The sequence below is a fragment of the Myotis myotis genome, unplaced genomic scaffold (genome assembly GCF_014108235.1).
Source record: "Myotis myotis isolate mMyoMyo1 unplaced genomic scaffold, mMyoMyo1.p scaffold_m19_p_3, whole genome shotgun sequence".
NCBI lineage: Eukaryota > Metazoa > Chordata > Mammalia > Chiroptera > Vespertilionidae > Myotis > Myotis myotis.
The window spans coordinates 207682863-207702946 of record NW_023416335.1 but is presented as its reverse complement, the minus strand read 5'-3'; the positions used below and the strand labels follow the sequence as shown (position 1 = coordinate 207702946).

Below are 20084 nucleotides of genomic sequence, written 5' to 3'. Positions count from 1 at the left end.
CAGGCTTGATCCCAGTCGGACATGTGCTGAGGCAACCAATTGATGTGTCTCCCTCATGTCCATGTTTCTCTCTGTCTCTCCCTCTCCCATCCACTGTCTCTGAAAATCAACGGGGGAAAATATCCTCGGATGAGATTTATGGTTGGAGATGGAGAGCAGCTGGTTCCTCCACGAGATATTGAAGTATATTAGCGATAATAATAACGCTGACATTTACATTGCATTCGTGTGCCACCTCTACTCTCAGCGCATTATGTCACCTCACTTAATTCTCACTGCCATGCTATGAGATTTATTACCCTACCCTTCTTGCTGATGGGGAAACTGAGGCACACAGCTTTACATAACAAAGTCACTGGGCTGGTGGAGCCAGGCTGTGGGCTCAGGCAGACTCCGCTGCTGCCTGGGAGCTGGGCCCCGTGCTGTCCTGGGCAGGGGTGAGCTGTGCAGGGGGTGGGACCCTGACCCTAAAGCCAGCACCTTCCCTCTGCTCCCCGAAGGAGATGAGGTGGGTGGGTGCTCCCCACATACTCCCAGCCTCTGAGCCACCCCGCATGGGCCGGTCCCTCGTATCCCGTCCCCCTGTGAAGCGGCCCCAAACCACGGTGACCCCGCCTGCCAGGCCCTCCCAGGCTTCTCACGGCCACTGAAACCTGCCGGCCCTCCAGGCAGGCAGGGCAGCCGGCACCGTGCCCTCTCCGCAGACCAACAAGCGGAGCCCCAGACTGGCAGGGTGGAACTGAGGAATGGAACCAGGTCTAGAATCAGGAGGGCCTGGGCTGGGGTTTGGCTTTGTCACTTCGCAGCTCTGTGACCCTAGGCAGGTGACTTCACCTCTCTGAGCCTCAGTTCCCTCATCTGCAAAGTGGGCCTCCTGGTCTCTGTTGAGAGGGCTGAACTGTTTGCACAGGCCTCCTCAGTGAGGACAGCTGCCGCCGCTAATTCTTATTATGAGCGCTAATGAGCCCAGCACGCGGGCGCGGAGCCGGACTGGAACCCTGGTCTCTGCCTCCAGGCTTCGTGCAGCTACAGCAAACCCCACCCTGAATCCCAGCACGACAGACGGTGGGGTCTGAGCCCCCATTTTCCTACCTCATCAGGACCTGAGTGGGGGTGATGGCATCATCCTCTCCCCCACCATCTTGGGCTTGGGGCCCACTTGGCATCCTGCTGGAAGCCCACGCAGCACAGCCGGCACCCGCAGCAGATGGGAAAGTGGGGGGCGCAGTCATGTTCTCCTGATTCAGTCACGGCGAGGAGGGGGCTGCACACGATCCGATGAGCCCCCCCTCCCCACCCCCCCACCCCCCGGCCTTCCTGTTGGCGGCGGAGCTGGTGGCTCTGACAAAAGAACAGCTGTGCGCCCCGCTCCCTCAGCCCGCGCGGTTCCCTCGAAACCGGGTCTGTGTGAGCAGCAAGCACTCCGCGTCCTGCTCGTCCTGCCAGGTCTGTCTCGCTCTGAGGGAGGACGACACGTTGCTAGAGAGAGAAGGCTTTGGCTGCAGAGGTGGCAGCTTTGCCCAGCCCATTGTAGAAAACTCAAAAGGACTCCTGCCTCAGTGTATCTGTCTGTGAAATGGGGACACTCGCAGTACCAACAAGAAAAGGAGCTGTCAGGATTTGTGAGTAAATGCGTGTAAGATGCCAAGGATGGGCTGGCACACTCTTCAGATGTGTGCCCCTCATGCCAAGCTTGGCACCGTGGAAGGAGGGAAACTGAGGACAGAGCAGTGCTGGGACCGAGGACACCCAGCCGTGGCACTGAGATGGGGTGCACTCTATGAGTTGCCTCAGCCCAAGGTTTCCGGGAAGTCCAGCCCCTTCCAACGCAAGGTGTGGCTGGCCCTGTCCTGCCGTGGGCCGTCTGTGGTCAAGGGAAGATTCTGGAGGTAGTGAGCTCCCTGTCTGCTGATGTGTTCCAGCCTCACAGTTTGCATTCTGCTTGTACAGTCCGTGAGGGCCTTTACTTCCTTTTATCCATCCTGGGGGTGAACAGAGAGGGGCCAGTGGTCCCTGTTTTACAGAAGGGGAAACTGAGGCATTGTGTTTAGTCAGCACCAGAGTCAGGATTCCTAGGACCCTGAGGCGTGATAAGGGACCTTCCAGGTAGTGAAGGTTAGTATAACAGGGGTGTCAAGTCAGCCCACCTGCCCCCGATCTCGGGGTGGCGTGGCAGAACGGAGTACCAGATCCTCAAGCTCCTCAGCCCCAGACAGGAATTGCAATCAACATGCTCTGCTCATTGGCATTTACCACTTAATCGTCCCCACAAACCTTCTAAACAGCGACAGTTGCCCCCATGTTGCATGTGAGGAACCAGGGGTTCAGAGAGGTAGAGGCATTTGCTCAGGGTCACACAGCAGGCTGGTTCTCCAGCTGGATTTGAACCCTGGGCTGTCTGACTCCAGAGTTGGCGGCCTTAACCACATACCACCCTGGGTGGCTACAGCACTGGAGCCCTATCCCAGAAGCCCCTGGGTCTGCCCCGTGCCAAAGCTTGGCGAGTGAACGGGTGAAGATGAAGACAGCCTGCCCTTCAAGGACCTGTCAGGGGCAGCGTCAGTCATGAAGGACTGAGCTGTAGGTCCTTGAGGGCGGGAGCCAGCCTGCTCTCAGCTGCCAGCACACACCCCTCTGATCATATTCGGGCTGGATTTGGATCCTGAGCTGTCTGACTCTATGATCTTTCGTTTAAAGTATATTTTTATTGATTTTAGAGAGAGGGAGAGAGAGACAGAAACATCAATGATGAGAGAGAATCATTGACTGGCTGCCTCTTGCACGCCTCCTACTGGGGATAGAACATGTAACCCCGGGCATGTGCCCTGCCGGGGAATCGAACCGTGACCTCCTGGTTCATAGGTCGATACTCAACCACTGAGCCACACCAGCCGGGCTGATTCTATGATCTTAAGATGCTCAGCTAGACACCCAGTTTGTTGCCTGAAGCTGGCATTGCTGGCTCCATTCTGCGTACGGGACGCTGAAGCTCACCTGGGGTCGCTCAGCAGGGGTGGCGGGGTCTCTGAGCCCCGAGTCCCTTCCCCTCCTCCCTCAGTGGCCTCACATACCCTTTCTCTGCCCCGAGAGCAGCAGGAGCTCCCAGCCCGCGTGAACTTCTCAGCTGCCCCCGCCCCTGCGCCCGTGGTGCCCACCGCCCTGCACTCCAAGATGGACAAACTGGAGGGGCAGCTGCTGGCCAAGGTGCTGGCACTGGAGAAGGAGCGCGCGGCCCTCAGTCACAGCAGCCACCAGCAGCGGCAGGAGGTGGAGAAGGAGCTGGGCGCCCTGCAGGACCGCATAGCCGGACTGGAGCACGGTGGGTCCTGGGCCCCGCGATGGGCGGAGCAGGCAGGGCCTTGGCCCTGTTGGGGGGGGGGGGGGAATCCCTGGGAAATCATTTTCTTTTCTTTTTTTTTTTTTTTAAATATATATTTTATTGATTTTTTACAGAGAGGAAGGGAGAGAGATGGAGAGTTAGAAACATCGATGAGAGAGAAACATCAATCAGCTGCCTCCCGCACATCTCCCACTGGGGATGTGCCCGCAACCCAGGCACATGCCCCTGCCCGGAATCGAACCTGGGACCTTTCAGTCCGCAGGCCGACGCTCTATCCACTGAGCCAAACCGGTTTCGGCGGGAAATCATTTTCATGCTCTCCAGCTGCTGAAGATCAAACAGTGGGGAGGAGCTGGGAAACAGAGGGAGAGGATTGCTGGCTATCGCTACCATTATTTTTTATCACTATCATTATTATGAAGTTTGTCTTTTCTGGCACCTATTATATATTGGGAGTGAGCTAAGGACCTGACACATCAGCTGTCAAGTCCTTGTGGTTTAATCTTCACAAACCACAGAGGGATGGTACTGTTGTTGTCCCCATTTCACAGATGTGGAAACTGATGCTCGGAGAGGTCAAGTGACTTATCCAGGGTCACACAGTCAGTGGGTAGTGGGTCTAGACTTCACACTGAATCCGATTCCAAAGTTCATGCATTTAAGCACCCCCCCCTCCCCTCCCCACTCACACACACACACAAAATATCACCTTCCGTGAATCAGAATTTTGTCATTTAACACCTGGGCCTGGCATGCCAGGGTGACAAAGCAACATGACCTAATGGACAACATACAGGTATGAGCATCAGGAGACTAGTTCCTGGTTCCCCGGCTGTCACTGACTTGCGCTGTGACTTTGGAAGTTCGCTTCCTTTCCCCAGGCCTCGTTTTCCTCATCTGAAAAGTAGAGATTTAGGGCTCATAAGCTCTCAGGGACCTTTAATCTTTGAAACCTTGTGAGGACCACCCATAGGGGATTATAGACAAGTTGGGGATACCAGGAAAACCATGAGCATTTAGCTGGGACTGGCTTAAATGTAGGACAGGAATTCTGGAGGAAGAAATCCTGGGAGGCTTCCTGGAGAAGGTGGGCCTCAAGTTAGTTGTTGAAAGCAGAGGTGGAGAGTGAATTGTGCAGGGGCACAACTGAAGGGAAGCATAGCAGGTGCCTAAGGACTAGTATACCTCCTCCCCTCCCCCCACCCCGTTCTGGAGTATGCTCTGCCCACCACACCCTCATCAGTGTCCACTGACTCCCACTGTTTCCACCTTGCCCCCCCCCGCCCCCCGCAGGGTCCTCAGCCTACAGCCCTCCTGACGCCTTCAAGATCAGCATCCCCATTCGCAACAACTACATGTACGCCCGCGTGCGGAAGCCGCTGCCCGAGCTCTACGCCTTCACCGTTTGCATGTGGCTGCGGTCCAGGTCGGGCGGCACTGGCCAGGGCACCCCCTTCTCCTACTCAGTGCTGGGGCAGGCCAATGAGATTGTGCTGCTGGAGGCGGGCCCCGACCCCATGGAGCTGCTGATCAACGACAAGGTCAGTGGGGATGGGCAGACCACAGGGATGGGGCCAGGGTCACCCTCCAGGAGCACCACACTCTGCTGGGCCCCACAGGGGGGGTCTTTTCCGTTCCCCCGCTCGGCGTACGCAGCGCACGTGCCAGGCCTGCTGCCCGCCAGGCTGGGCTCCGGAGCACAGTGACAAGCCAGACCTGGGCTGGCTGAAGAGGGGCTCGTAGTCCCAGAGAGGCTGCAGGCGTGGGGCTGCCATTTCCAGGGGAGGCTCAGGGAGATTCCGTGACTTCCCCAGCGACCAGCTCTAGGAGCAGGGCTGGAAGCGTCTGCCTCAGGGTCCTGCTCGTTCTCCTGGACAGAGAGAGAGGTCCAGGGACCCCCAATGGAGAGGCCCTGCCAGGACCCAGCACAAGCCTGCTATGGGTGCCCTGGAAGAGGAGGGAGGAGATGGGCCCAGAGGCGGGGACGTTATTCTGAGACCCAGTAGGTCCTGAGAAGACCTGGGAAGGTGGACTACATCTAGATCAGCGGTTCTCAACCTTCCTAATGCCACGGCCCTTTAATACAATTCCTCACGTTGTGGTGACCCCAACCGTAAAATTATTTCCGTTGCTACTTCATAACTGTGATTTTGCTACTGTTATGAATCGTAATGTAAATACCTGATAGGCAGGATGTATTTTCATTGTGACAAATTGAACATAATTAAAGCATAGTGACTAATCACAAAAACAATATGTAATTATATATGTGTTTTCCAATGGTCTTAGGCGACCCCTGTGAAAGGGTCGTTCGACCCCCAAAGGGGTCGCGACCCACAGGTTGAGAACCGCTGATCTAGATCCTGCTACCCATGTTCCCTTCATCACCCCCGGCTGCCGTCCTTGGCTCTGCCCAAGGTCAGCACTCAGTTCTCAGGGCTTCAGCACCCTGGACAGGGCGCAGGGCAGCCCCATTCCAGGAACCTCGAGTCCTGGACTCCTTGTAATGTAATACTGGAGTCCTTGTCTTGTAATACTGTTCCCGATGCCCTTCCCGCGGTGCAGACTCGCTCATTTATAGCCGGGACCAGAGTCTTATCCCCAGAATGAGGCCTCGGCAACGTGGCCCTGAATTGTGATCTCAGAACCGAGAGGATGAAAGAGTCCGTTGGGAGCTCCACATCCACAGGCAGCAAATGCCTTTCGCCTCACAGGCCACGGCTAATCAATCAGCAGTGGCTCCGAGAGCACGGCAGCGGGAAGATTCTGGGGCAGAGTCTAGGCTCGTGATTGATTAGCCATGTCTGCCCTGGGTGGAGGAGGCGGAGCGGCTGCATGTTGGCCATTCCTTGCCTGACCTCCTCACTTCACAGATGAGGGAACCAAGACCAAGAGGAAGGGGCAGACCACACAGGGTCCTAGGGGGCGGGGTTGGCAGAGCCAGGGCCGATGCCAGTGCCCCGCCCGAGTCCACGGCGTGTTCCGCCACTGCCTGCACTTTCTGCGCCCAGCTGTGCGCCAGGCATGTGTGAGGTGTTCAGGGGAAGGTAGGATGGGAGATGCGCTCCCACCCCACATGACCTTACAGGCCTGTGAGTGAACAAACTACCCGGAAACAAATGAAAACCAATCCTGGCTAGTCCCTGGTGGTCTGGGTGACGCTGTCTGGTTAGGTCGTGGGGAAAGAGGAAGGAGTGTGGGGAGGACGCTGGCTGGGGGGAAGGGGAGGGTCAGGCCTTGGGTCAGTCCCTGGAAGGAAGGGCATGGTGCTCCTGGTCCCCCCCAACTGCTCCAGCCTTGGGCCTTGTGACCTCTGACCTGGAGCTGGGGGATCTGTGTCCAGGTGGCCCAGCTGCCCCTGAGCCTGAAGGACAACGGCTGGCACCACATCTGCATCTCCTGGACCACGAGAGATGGCCTGTGGTCTGCCTACCAGGACGGGGAGCTGCGGGGCTCCGGGGAGAACCTGGCTGCCTGGCACCCCATCAAGCCTCATGGGATCCTTATTCTGGGCCAAGAACAGGTAAGGCTCAGGGTGATACCCCAGCTTCAGGCCCAAGTAGAAATCCCATCCACCCAGGGCCCTGAGGAGGCGGGGCCAGGCAGAGGGACCCTGAAAGCACAGCAGTGACCACTAGTTCTGACCCAGCCATTGGAGACCTGCCCAAGGGGAACCTTAGGGGCAGAGCTAGCAGCTTGGGGGCGGGGCTAGAACCTTCGGGGTGGGCTAGAACAGGGGGGAGGGGCTTCCGCCGGGACAGGGCCTGCCTATCTCTTTTCTGCACCCTCACTCCATGTCCCTCTCCTTTTTCTCTGCTCTCTTGGCCCAGGATACTCTGGGAGGTCGATTTGATGCCACCCAGGCCTTCGTGGGTGACATTGCCCAGTTTAACCTGTGGGACCACGCCCTGACATCTGCCCAGGTTCTGGGCATCGCCAACTGTACTGGGCCGCTGCTGGGCAACGTCCTGCCCTGGGAAGACAAGCTGGTGGAGGCCTTTGGGGGTGCAACGAAGACCGCCTTTGATGTCTGCAAGGGGAGGGCTAGGGCATGAGGGGCCACCTCATCCAGGGCCCCTCCCTTGCCTGCCAATTTGGGGACCTTACAGGAGGGGGCACATTCCCCCCTCAGCCTACCCACACACTGGCCTCCCCTCCTGCTCACTCTGACCATGCCTCTCATTTCCCCACCTACACCCACACCTCCAGGAAGCCTGCCTGCGATGCTGTCCCCTGATCCCACCTGGGGTGAGTCCGGGGCCTGCAGGGGTGGGTAGCAGTGCCCACCCCCTGACATTATACCACAGCCCTCTCTTACCCCCACCACACCCTCTTCCATTGGCCACATCTGAATTCACTGACGTCAACAGCATCCCATGGAGCTGTGGAGGGGGGCCCACTGTCCACTGATGGCCCCCATGCAACAGGCCTGACCCTTCCCCTTCAGGGCTGCAGAGCAGCCCCTGCTGAGAAGGGGAGGGCAGAGACCTAGGAGATTCAGACTGACCGTCCTCCCCTCTCCACCAGCTGCAGTCAAAGGCAGCGGGATCTTGATGGGCCCTCTACCGCACACCCACACCCCACCTGTGCCCACCCCCTCTCCTCCTCCTCCTTCCTCATTGCTTTGTGTGCAGTGGATTGAATGTCGGTTCCATGCCTGTCCAAACCCCACCTCCAGGACATTCCCTTCCCAGCTCTGGCCTGGAGGGTGAGGGGCCAAGACCCCAGGGGGGCATAGGGCCAGAGTCACCCCTGTACCCACCCACAGCTGTGTCCACTCTGTGGCTAGGACGGGGCCTGGGCCACTTCGGCCTGAGCTAGGAGTGGCATGAGGCAGAGGCCCTGTGCCCCGGGGACCAGGCTCTGGCAGAGCCCCATTACCGCCCTCTCTGAGGAGGGAAGGAGCACCTTCGCACTGACCAGGATGCATCAGGTGTCTCATCAGGAAGGAGCGCACATGAGAAGGAGCCGCCCTGGTTCCCAGCCAGCTCTGCTGTGTGGCCTTCTCTCAGTCCCTGCCCTCTCTGGGCTAGCCTTCCTCATTTGTGAGCATTTGAGATGGCCTGTGATTTCTGGTGAACAGGGTGGAGCAAGCCTGAGAACTTTCCTGGTGATCAAGGGCATGGCAGGGGCAGGTCCCGGGACGGGCAGCACGTGGGGCCTGGCTAGGCACGGGTCAGGGTCAGCAGCTGGCTCAGAGCGCCAGAGGCAAGGGCAAGGGGCCAGGCAGCCCCACCTCATGTGCATACTGTAAACACCAGCTCTTCTGCCCGCCCCCCCCCCCCCCAGCCTGGCACTCTGGCCTGTCTGAGTGCATCTCAATGGGCTGGTGGCTTCCTGGTCCCCACCCTTGAGTCCTCACCAGCTCCCCCACGGGCATGGAAGAATGTCGGCTGAGAAAGTCACCCAGTCTGATCCCTTATCGGTGCAGACAGGGGAGAGCTCAGAGAGGGCAAGTGACTTGTACAGGATCACCCAGCACAGTGGGGCAGAGCCCAGACTAGAGGCCAGGGCTCTGACTGCCTCTTCACTGCTCTTCCCCCCACCCCATCCTGCCTGCCGTGAGGGGCTCTGAGTCCAGCCTACACCTAGAGGGGGCACACCTGAGAGGCCGGAATGCTTCCCAACATGACCACCCGAGCATCTTCCTCCATGAAACTCGTCTGGGCAGCCCCTACGTCCTGGGAGGCCTGACCCCTGGCATCGTGGCAGGAACGGGGAGCTGAGGACACAGGGGTCTCTCCCCTGCCAGTCACCTACCAGGTCTGGGCAGCTGCGAGCTACCTGACTTGAGTGGGCACTGGTGCCTTTTGCCCCACATTTTGTTCCTGGTCTCACCCCCACTGCCACTTAGCTTGAGGCATGACGTAAGGCTCTTCTGAGACTGTGGCCTCCAGCCCCCAGATCCTGGTCCCCATTTAAAGAGTACCAGTAGGCCTTTTGGCACCTCTGGTCAATTATGCATGACCTCGGGCCACACTTGGAAGAAGCCAGGAGAAGGAGCGATGATGTGCTTCAGCCAGAACCTGCTGGGATCTAGGTTGCCCTGGTAACAGCCAATGACATCAGCCCAAGTACTGGGTCAAGTATCTCCTAGTGACATGCGCTGTTGCTGGGGTGATGGCGGAATTGGGAACTTGGACGTCAGGGGCATGGCCACCGGCGGCTGTGTCGCGTTTCTATTTTTGTTTTAAGGAAGCAGCTGCTGTGGAGGCCTTGGGGGAGAGAACGGGTCTTAGGATGGAGGTGACAGGACTTGCTTGGTCGCTCGAGCCCACCCAGAGGGCATCCAGGTCCTGTGCGCTTTGTCATGGTGATGAGACGCCTGATGCACCCTGGTCAGCCATCCAGGGGAACAGGACAAACGGGCGGGGGAGGGGGGCAGGCTCTGAGTCTGGGCCATTGGCGAGTGGCCTGGATCCCACTTCCATTCCAGGAAAATGACAGCCCAAGTCCCCACCCTTCACACATTGGCCGAGTGCCTGCTGCGTGGATGTCAGCTTTGCTCTGCAGCTGCTCCCAGGCACAGCCAAGCAGGCAGAGGATCTAGAAGTGGGGCCCTGAGCTGCTCCTGTCTCATGGCGATGCGGGCTCTTACGTCATTTTAAGTGTCAGGCACTGTGCTGAGCACGCCCTGGGCAGCACCTCATTTATCCTCACAGCGCTAGGACTCTCCTCATACACGTGAGGAGACGAGCACAGAGAGGCTAAGTAACCTGCCCAGTGTCGATCAGCCAGCAATTGATGGAGCCCAGAGTTCAAACCCAGGCAGGTTCCCTCGAGGGCCCACGCTCAGCCCCGGGGACAGTCACCCACACTGTGGGGTGGGATTTGGGCACCATTGCTCCCAGTGGGTTTCAGTCTGAAGGGCTGTATCTGGCTCTCTTCTCCCCCTCCCTCCCCCCCCGCCCCCAGAGTTTGAGGTGGAGGAACAGAGGCAGGCCTGGCCACCCATAGGCCCGGGGTCCCCTTGCGGAGGCTGTGTCCCTCTGCAGTGCGCCCACCCCTCCTCCACTGGCTGGAGATTCCAGGAGGCCTGAAAGGTACACTGCCCCCCAAGAACCCCGAGCAGGGGAGGGGAGGGCACAGCCCAAGCCCTGCTCCAGGTGCTCACAGCTCTTCTCTGCCAGCCTTTCCCACCTCTGCGGCACACACACAACGTGCCGTGTCAGCCTCCCAAGGGGCCAGATCACCTGCCACAATATGCATGACCTCGGGCCACCGCCTTGGACAGAGGGCTCTTAGAGAGATGGAGCCTGGAAGCCCTCATTTTACACATGAGGACACCGGGGGCCTCCCAGCTGGGACAGCAGGAGACCCAAGCCCAGCTTTCTGACTCTGCGTCAAGTGCTCTCTCCACAACAGTGACCCCTCTCCCCGGAACTGGCCCCCCCTTTTCTGTTTCCCTGCACCTTTGCCCTGAACAAACTAGGGAAGGGGCCCCCTCCCAGAGGTGGGATCATTTTCTTTGTCCCAGCTGCCTGCCACCCCAAGTCCCCCTGACCCCTGACTCCTGACCTCTGACCCTGCTGGGTGGAGAAGAGGCTGAGCAGTGAGCGAGCCTGTCAAGCTGCTGGACACTGAAATTAGTGCATCCTACCGGTGACCCGCCCCCTCCCGTCCTCCTGGCCCAATTTTGTATATAGTGACGTGAGATGCAACGTGTGTGTGTGTGTGTGTGTGTGTGTGTGTGTGTGTGTGTGTGATATGTCATGGATTTTGTCACTCTTTTGTTTTTGTAAATTTGAAATGTTCAAAATAAACATGTTTACTCTGAGGCTTTACTTGCAAGGCTGGGGCTGGGGGTGGGGGAGAAGGGGCAGCAGCAAAGACAGGAGGTGCCACCTTGGTGCCCCAGGGCCTCACCCAGAACACCTATCCCCCCAGTCTGACGGGTTCTGCCAGGCCCCAGGGGCGGATGTAGGAGAATGTAAAGAACACAAGTCCCACATGGAACGTGTCCCAGTTCTGATAACTGGCTTTGGCTTCGTTCCCAACACCCATCCCCACCTGTGCCCCAGTTCTGGGAACCAGGCCCCTACTTGTTCCCTGAGACCCAAGCTGCCTGAGTCACGTGCCTGGACCCCGAGTGGGGCCTCCCTTGGAGCCCTGGGGAGATGGGGGAGGGGAAGGAAGTTGGCCCTGATGTGTTTCAACCCCTCCCCTCCCCTCCCCATGGTCTACCTGGACACCTCTGACTTGCTTGGCCTCTAAACTGGGCTCTGACAGTCCCCCATCCACCCGCCAGCACCCACCCGTCCCCGGGAGGCCTGCCCTGGTCCCCTGCCTCCCTGTCCACACCATCTTAGGGCCACAGCCTGCACCCTCCTGCTCCATCTATAGCATCATGGATTTGTCCTCAGCCGGCCCCTGTGACCTGCCAGAGTGCCAATCAGGGGTCAAGGGTCACACCAGCGGGACAAGCCTTCCCTGACTTTCCCAAAGCTTCCCACCTTCCAGCAAGAGTGAGTTCATCCCACGAGGACCAGCGGCTTCGCTGGAAGCAGCACTTCAACAGGAAACACATTTGCAGTCGACTGACTCAGCTGAAAATCATGGCTTTCTTCGTTCCACTCCAGAATGAACCCGGGCTTTTTAAAAAAATATTGTTTTTAATTACTTACCACTGAGTAAAAGCAAGCTGCAGGCAGCTATGCCTTGCTTATCCTCTTGCTCTGATTTATTCACAAACTCCCTCCCTGTCCCCTTCTGTCCCCCTCAGCTGGCAACGTCCAGCCCAGTTCAATCCCCTGTTCACCCTCTACCTCTCCCACCTGCTACCTGTCTCATCTGCTCCCTGTCCCACCTGCTACCTGCCCACCTGCTACCTCTCCCACCTGCCAACTGCCCACCTGCTACCTCTCCCACCTGCTACCTGCCCACCTGCTACCTCTCCCACCTGCTACCTGCCCACCTGCTACCTGTCCCACCTGCTACCTCTCCCACCTGCTACCTCTCCCACCTGCTACCTGTGCACCTGCTACTTCTCCCACCTGCTACCTGCCCACCTGCTACCTCTCCCACCTGCTTACCTGCCCACCTGCTACCTCTCCCACCTGCTACCTCTCCCACCTGCTACCTGCCCACCTGCCCACCTGCTTACCTGCCCACCTGCTACCTGTCCACCTGCTACCTGTCCCACCTGAACGCTGATGTGGGAGAGCACAGGGCTCTGATGTGTGCTGACTCATTTCAAATTCATGGCCAGAGATCTCTGAGGGTGCTTCTCCCTGCCTTGCAGTCTTAGCACACTTTCCTTGTGTGAGGGTTTGCTCTCCAAAATGGCTAAAAATCAGACCCTCTTTCTCCTCAAACTTCCTACAGCCTTCCAACCCCACCCCTGAAACCCTGCCCAAGGGTGACCTTACTTCACAGTCCACCGAGGAAACAAAGCGATCATCACCTCGCCACCAGTCCATCTGCCAACCTGCCCTGACCCCACCTTCTCTGGCTTCCCTCCTGCACTCGGCCTAACTGTCCCTGCTCCAGTCAGAGACACCTGTGTGCTGGGCCCCATCCGGTCCCTGCTCCGGACAGAGGCCCCATCCCTCACCTCTCATGCTCATGTCTCCTGAATTTCCAATTTCTTTTTAAAAAAATATATTTTTATTGATTTCAGAGAGGAAGGGAGGGGGAGGGAGAGACACATCAATGATGAGAATCATTGGTAGGCTGCCTCCTGCACGCCCAACACTGGGGATCAAGCCCACAACCCAGGCGTGCACCCTGACCGGAATCGAACCGTGACCTCCTGGTTCAACCACTGAGCCACGCCGGCCGGGCTGAATTTCCAACTTCTTGTCTCTTTTATCGTTCTGACCGCCATTCAAATTTGCCCCAATACTCCTCACACATCCCCCACCCCAGCCAACACCTTCTCCAGCATCACCCCCTCCTCTCTCCTTTCGGAGCAAGGCTTCCTGTGTCGAGTCCCCACCCGCAGGTTTGCTGACCGCTAGAAGAACTCAGGGAACTCAGAAAAGAGGTTATACAGTGGGGCCTTGACTTACGAGTGTCCCGACTAACGAGTTTTTTGAGATACCAGCTGTCTTTCGGCTGATTTTTTGCATTAAGTTGATAGAATAATTTGAGTTAACGAGCTCCTAACGAGCTCCTAACGAGCTCGGTCGCGGAACGAATTAAACTCGTAAGTCAAGGCCCTACTGTACTGGTGGTTACGGTTTGTTACATCAAAAGGATACAGGTAAAAGCAGCAACGGAAAAGGCAGATGGGCAGGTCCAGGACACCCGGAGCGAGCCTCCAGCTGCTTCTCCCAGTGCGGTGCGTCCGGGCAAGGAGGTGTGGCACACGTGCCGAAACTGCCAACCAGGACGCTCACCTGAGCCTGGGTGTCCAGGGTTTGTACTGGGGGTCAGTCACAGAGGCAGGGAGCACTCGCATGGGGACCTTAGTTCTCGGTCTCCATCGAAGGCCAAACTGAGCATGGCCAGGGTCCTGGACAGATGAAAACAGGCATTTCCTATATATCACTTCGCCAGCACACACTCTGGCATGGCCCAAGGCATATGGTGATGCCAGGCAGGCTGCTCCGAGGGCTCGGGGCTTCTCTGCCAGGCTCGTCCTTTCTTCAGAACGTTCCGGGATTGAGCGCCCTTCGCCCCCTGAGTTAACCCTTTGCTACACACAGGTCTGAAGTCTTTGCTGCCACTTTTTCCCTCTAGTTCACTCCTTGGCCAGCTCCCGCTGGCTGCTGTCCCCAGCACTCCACCAAGATGACTCTTCTTGTCAAGGCCAAGGATGACCCCCGTGCTACAAACCCGCACGGCCAGGCCTCTGTCCTCACCTGGGCTGAGCTCTCGGCTGCACTAGACACAGAGCTAACCGCTCCTTCCTTCCTGAGAGACTTTCTTATCTTCCAGGACAGTTTTACTTCTTCTTTTCCAATTTGGATGCCTTTTATTTCTTCTTCTTGTCTAATTGCAATGGCTAATACTTCCAGTACTATGTCGAACAGGAGTGGTGAGAGTGGGCATCCCTGTCTTGTTCCTGTTCTTAGGGGAAATGGTGTTAGTTTTTGTCCATTGAGTATGATGTTGGCTGTGGGCCTGTCATATATGGCTTTTATTATGTTGAGGTATGATCCTTCTAGTCCCACCTTGATGAGAGTTTTTATCAGAAATGGTGTTGGATTTTGTCAAATGCTTTTTCTGCATCAATTGATATGACCATGTGGTTTTTCTTTCAATTTGTTTATGTGATGTATCACGTTTATTGATTTGCAGATATTGTACCATCCTTGCATCCCTGGGATAAATCCTACTTGGTCATGGTGTATGATCTTTCTGATGTACTGCTGGATCCGATTTGCTAAGATTTTGTTGAGGATTTTGGCATCTATGTTCATGAGGGATATTGGCCTGTAATTCTCTTTCTTTTTTTTTTTTCTTTCTTTTTTCTTTTTTCTTTTTTTTTTTTTTTAAATATATATTTTATTGATTTTTACAGAGAGGAAGGGAGAGGGATAGAGAGTTAGAAACATCGATCAGCTGCCTCCTGCACACTCCCCACTGGGGATGTGCCCGCAACCAAGGTACATGCCCTTGACTGGAATCGAACCTGGGACCCTTGAGTCCGCAGGCCGACGCTCTATCCGCTGAGCCAAACCAGTTAGGCCTGTAATTCTCTTTCATTGTGTTGTCTTTACCTGGTTTTGGTATTAGGGTGATGCTGGCTTCATAGAATGAGCTTGGAAGTGTTCCTTCCTCTTGAATTTATTGTAGAAGTCTGAGGAGGATAGGTTTTAGTTCTTCCTTGAATGTTTGGTAAAACTCCCCTGTGAAGCCGTCTGGTCCTGGGCTTTTGTTTGCTGGAAGCTTTTTGATGACTGCTTCAATTTCTTCCATAGTTATTGGCCTATTGAGATTTTTAGCTTCTTCCTGATTAAGTTTTGGAAGGTTGTATTTTTCTAGGACTATGCCCATTTCCTCCAGGTTGTCTAGTTTGTTGGAGTAAAGTTGTCCATAGTATTTTTTAACAATTATTTGTATTTCTGTGGGGCCTGTTGTTATTTCGCCTCTATCGTTTCTGATTTTGTTGATTTGGGTCCTCTCTCTTTGCTTCATGGTGAGTCTGGCTAGAGGTTCATCAATCTTGTTTAAAAAAAGAAGAAGAAGAAAGAAAGAAATTATATGACGAAGAGACGTACAGATTCCAGCTAAAAATTGAAATTCAAGATGAGGGAGTCTTGGTACACGACCCAGACTTACAGTGGAGCCCCAAAGGGTTACACTCTTGGAGCAGGTGAATTGGAAATATCCCAGCCCCCCAGACACTGAATCTCAGCGTCTAACCCTTTCATTCATTGATTGAATTAAGGCGTCTGCCTCTTCACTAACATCCTGCCAAAAGCAAAAATAAATTCTCTCTGGAGGAAGATAACATCATTCAAACTCTCACATTACATATTTAGTACAACAGGTTTGGCATTCAATAAGAAAGTATTAGACATATCTGGGGACAAAAATGAATGATTGACAGTGAAGAGAGAGAAAAAATTAATGGCCAGTAGGCCTACACATATGTTAAAATTGCATGGAGCTACATAAACACACACAGGAGCACACACACACACGAGCACAAGGAAAACTGCAGAAATCTGAGTAATAAGGTATCAGTGTCAATGTCCTGGTTGTGATATCACACTATAGTTTTGCAGGATGATATCATGGGGGTAACTGGATGAAGGGCACATAAGATTGTTCTGCATTATTTCTTCAACTGAATGTGAATCTGTAATTCTCTCAAAATTAAAAGTCTAATTTTAAAAAGATCTCTATAGGAAATCCGTATGTGTGGAGTGAGACACAGACTTAAAAATAATTGTGGTTATGCCCTGACCGGTTTGGCTCAGTGGATAGAGCCTCGGCCTGTGAACTGAGGGGTCCCGGGTTCAATTCCAGTCAAGGGCATGTACCTTGGTTGCAGGCACATCCCCAGTGGGGGATGTGCAGGAGGCAGCTGACCGATGTTTCTCTCTCATTAATGTTTCTAACTCTCTGTCCTCTACCTTCCTCTCTGTAAAAAATCAATAAAATATATTTTTTTTTAAAATAATAATTGTGGTTAATATATTTAAAAATGTAAATGACAAATAGAATTTCATCAGAAATGTACACTATAAAATATAATCAAATGAAACTTCTAGAACTGAACTTGTGGACTCAATAAATAGGTTTAACAGCAGATTAGACACGGCTGAAAAAGGAACTTATGAATTCTATCAGAGAGCTCAAAAGAAATGATCCAGAATAAAGAATGAGGGAATAGAGCAGAAAGTACAGAGGGAAATGTAAGATTAATATAGACATCCTGGAAAGGTCTAACATGTAAGAAGCCCCAAAGAAGTGGAGAGAGCAAGTTGGACAGAAATAATATTTGAATAGAAACTGAGAATTTTCCAAAAACCATTAAAAGACATTAAGTCACAGGTTCAAGAATTTCAGGAAATTACAAACATGAGAAATGAAAAAAGCAACAACAAACAACCCCACAACTAGGATTTTGATAGGGAAACAGCTATAAATCAAAGACATAGAAAAAAAAAATCTCGAACGGTCTCAAGGAAAAGGGATGCATTACTTTCCAAAGAGCAATGACAAGACCAATAATTGACTTCTCAGTAGAAGGACAGAAGAAGGAAGACAATCAGAAAGGGATGGCAAGAAACATGCAATGTGATGAAGCCCGGCCGACATGGCTCAGTGGTTGAGCATCGACCTATGAACCAAGAGGCCGCGGTTCAGCTCCCGGTCAGGGTACATGCCCAGGTAGAGGCTCGGTCCCCAGTGTGGGGAATGCAGGAGGCGGCCAATTAGTGATTCTCTGTCATCATTGATGTTTCTATGTATCTCCATCTCTCTTCCTCTCTGAAATATATATAGTGATGAAAAGCAAGGACCTACAATCAAGATTACTCTACCCAGCAAAGCTACCATTTAGAATGGAAGGACAGACAAGAAAAAGCTAGAGTTTATCACCACCAAACCAGTATTTCATGAAATGTTAAAGGGTCTTCTTAAAGAAGAAGGAGAAGAAGAAGGAGAAGAAGAAGGAGAAGAAGAAGAAGGAGGAGGAGAATGAGGAGGAGGAGGAGAAGGAGGAGGAGGAGGAGGAGGAGGAGGAGGAGGAGGAGAAGAAGAAGAAGGAGAAGAAGAAGAAGAAGAAGAAGAAGAAGAAGAAGAAGAAGAAGAAGAAGAAGAAGGGATATGAACAATAAAATGGCAATAAACACATATCAACAACCGAATCTAAAAAGCAAAATGAACAAACAAGCAGAACAGAAACAGACTCATAGATACAGGAAACACTTTGAAGGTTTCCAGATGGGAGGAGAGGTTGGGGGGATGGGTAAAAAGGTGAAGGGATTAAGAAGTACAAATTGGGAGTTACAGAATAGTCATGGGGATGTAAAGTACAGCATAGGGAATATAGCCAATAATCTTATATAATAAAAGGCTAATATGCAAATCGACTGAACAGCAGAACAGCCAGTCACTATGATAGGCACTGACCACCAGGGGGCAGACGCTCAACACAGGAGCTGCCCCCTGGTGGTCAATGCACTCCCGTAGGGGGAGCACTGCTCAGCCAGAAGCCCTGAGCTGGGCTCATGGCTGGCAAGCGCAGTGGCTGTGGCAGGAGTCTCTCCCGCCTTCGAAGCAGCACTAAGGATGCCCGACTGCCTGCTTAGTCCCGCTCCCTGGGGAGCGGGACTAAGCCAGCAGTCAGACATCCCCTGAGAGCTCCCAGACTGCAGTCCAGGCTGAGGGATCCCTGCCTCAGTGTGCGAATTTCGTGCACTGGGCCTCTGGCATTCGAATAACTATGAATGGTGTCAGATGGGTACGAGATTTATCAGGATGATCACTTTTAAGTTATATAATGTGTAATAATTAGGGTAGATGTCTGAAACGAATATAATATGGCTTGCCAACTGTAATTAAAAATCATAAAGCCGAAACCGGATTGGCTCAGTGGATAGAGCGTCGGCCTGCAGACTCAAGGGTCCCAGGTTCGATTCCGGTCAAGGGCATGTACCTGGGTTGCGCGCACATCCCCAGTGGGAGATGTGCAGGAGGCAGCTGATCGATGTTTCTCTCTCATCGATGTTTCTAACTCTCTATCTCTCTCCCTTCCTCTCTGTAAAAAATCAATAAAATATATTTTTTAAAAAATCATAAAAAGAAAAGAAAAATAACATCTTCAAAGTGCTGAAAGGAAGCAACTGCCACCCTAGAATTCTGCATTCACTGAAAAATTTTTTAAAATGAAGATGAAATTCAGACAAAGCAAAACCAGAATAGTCACCACCCCTGGTTTTTATTGCCAATAGAGCTTCTCTAAAGGACAGACAGGAGGAAGTTCTTTAGGGAGAGAGGAAACGGTCCTGAAAGGAAGCATGGAAATTCCAATGAAGAGCTGTGGAAAGCAAACATGCGGATAAGTCTAAGTCAATATGATTGAAAAAACTAATAACAATTATGTCCTCTGAGGTTCAAAATTCATGACGGCAGCAGAATAAAAGGTTGCAAGAGGTAAATGCAGTTAAAATGCTTTACTGTCCCCGCATGGTCCCGGAAGTAGTAATCGTATTATTAATATTACATTAGACTTTAATAAGTCTGGGATCAATATTATGTTTTTTTAAGGAAATCATTGAAAGGATTATAAAAGCATATGTAACTAACAAGCTACTACAGGAAAAAAAAATAGAATAATATTCTCATCTCACCGCTGCCACAAAAAAACAAGAACAAAGGAATAATAAAAATAATTCAAAAGAAGGCCCAAAAAATAAAAATAAAAAGAAACACAGGAAGGGTGGGATTAAAAAAAAAGAGTAAGTTAATTGACTTAAACCTAAATTTAATGTGAGTGAGTATTTACATTAAATATAGAAAGATAGACATTGTGACTAAAATACTAATGTTGTCAACTGGATTTTAAATAATTATATAGAGCCCTAGGTGGTTTGGCTCAGTGGATAGAGCATCAGCCTATGGACTGAAGGGTCCCAGATTGGATTCTGGTCAAGGACACATACCTGGAGGCAGCCAATCAATGATTCTCTCTCATCATTGATATTTCTATCTCTCTCTCCCTCTCCTTTCCTCTCTGAAATCAATAAAAATATATTTTAAAAATGAAAAACAACACTTCCCCTCCCTGTTTATAAAAAATAAAATAAAATAATTATATAGAAAGGTGAAATTAAAAGGATAGAAAAATATGTACTATGCAAACACTAACTCAAAGAAAGTTGGTGTAGCCCTGACCAGTTTGGCTCGGTGGATAGAGCGTCAGCCTGTGGACTGAGGGGTCCTGGGTTCGATTCCGGCCAAGGGCATGTACCTTGGTTGTGGGCACATCCCCAGTAGGGAGTGTGCAGGAGGCAGCTGATGGATGTTTCTCTCTCATTAATGTTTCTAACTCTCTATCCCTCTCTCTTCCTCTCTGTGAAAAATCAATAAAATATATTTTAAAAAAAGAAAGTTGGTGTAGCTATATTTAGTTTACAGTAGACTTTAAGACAAGAAGCATTGTCAGAGTTAAAGGGACATTAGGGTTTGGGTTAGGGTTAGGGTGATAAAGAGTCAATTTCTTAGGCTATAACAATTATAAATGTGTGTACATGTATTAACACAACTTCATAATATATATATAAAGTAAAAACTGCCAGAACCAAAAGGAAAAATTGACAAATCTACAATTGTAGTGGTGTAT

The 20084-nt window shown here is 52.6% G+C and overlaps 1 protein-coding gene across 1 annotated transcript in view; it reads left to right on the top strand.

The window, feature by feature from the left end:
• The window catches only part of NPTXR (neuronal pentraxin receptor), a 24449-nt gene extending 13332 nt beyond the window's left edge, over window positions 1-11117 (top strand). Inside the window, exons 3-6 of the mRNA XM_036299054.1 lie at window positions 3094-3319; window positions 4634-4881; window positions 6684-6863; window positions 7171-11117. Of these exons, the coding sequence (XP_036154947.1) occupies window positions 3094-3319; window positions 4634-4881; window positions 6684-6863; window positions 7171-7395 (879 nt within the window). The 3' untranslated portion in view covers window positions 7396-11117. The remainder of the gene's footprint in view (window positions 1-3093; window positions 3320-4633; window positions 4882-6683; window positions 6864-7170) is intronic.
• The last annotated feature ends 8967 nt before the right edge of the window (window positions 11118-20084 follow it).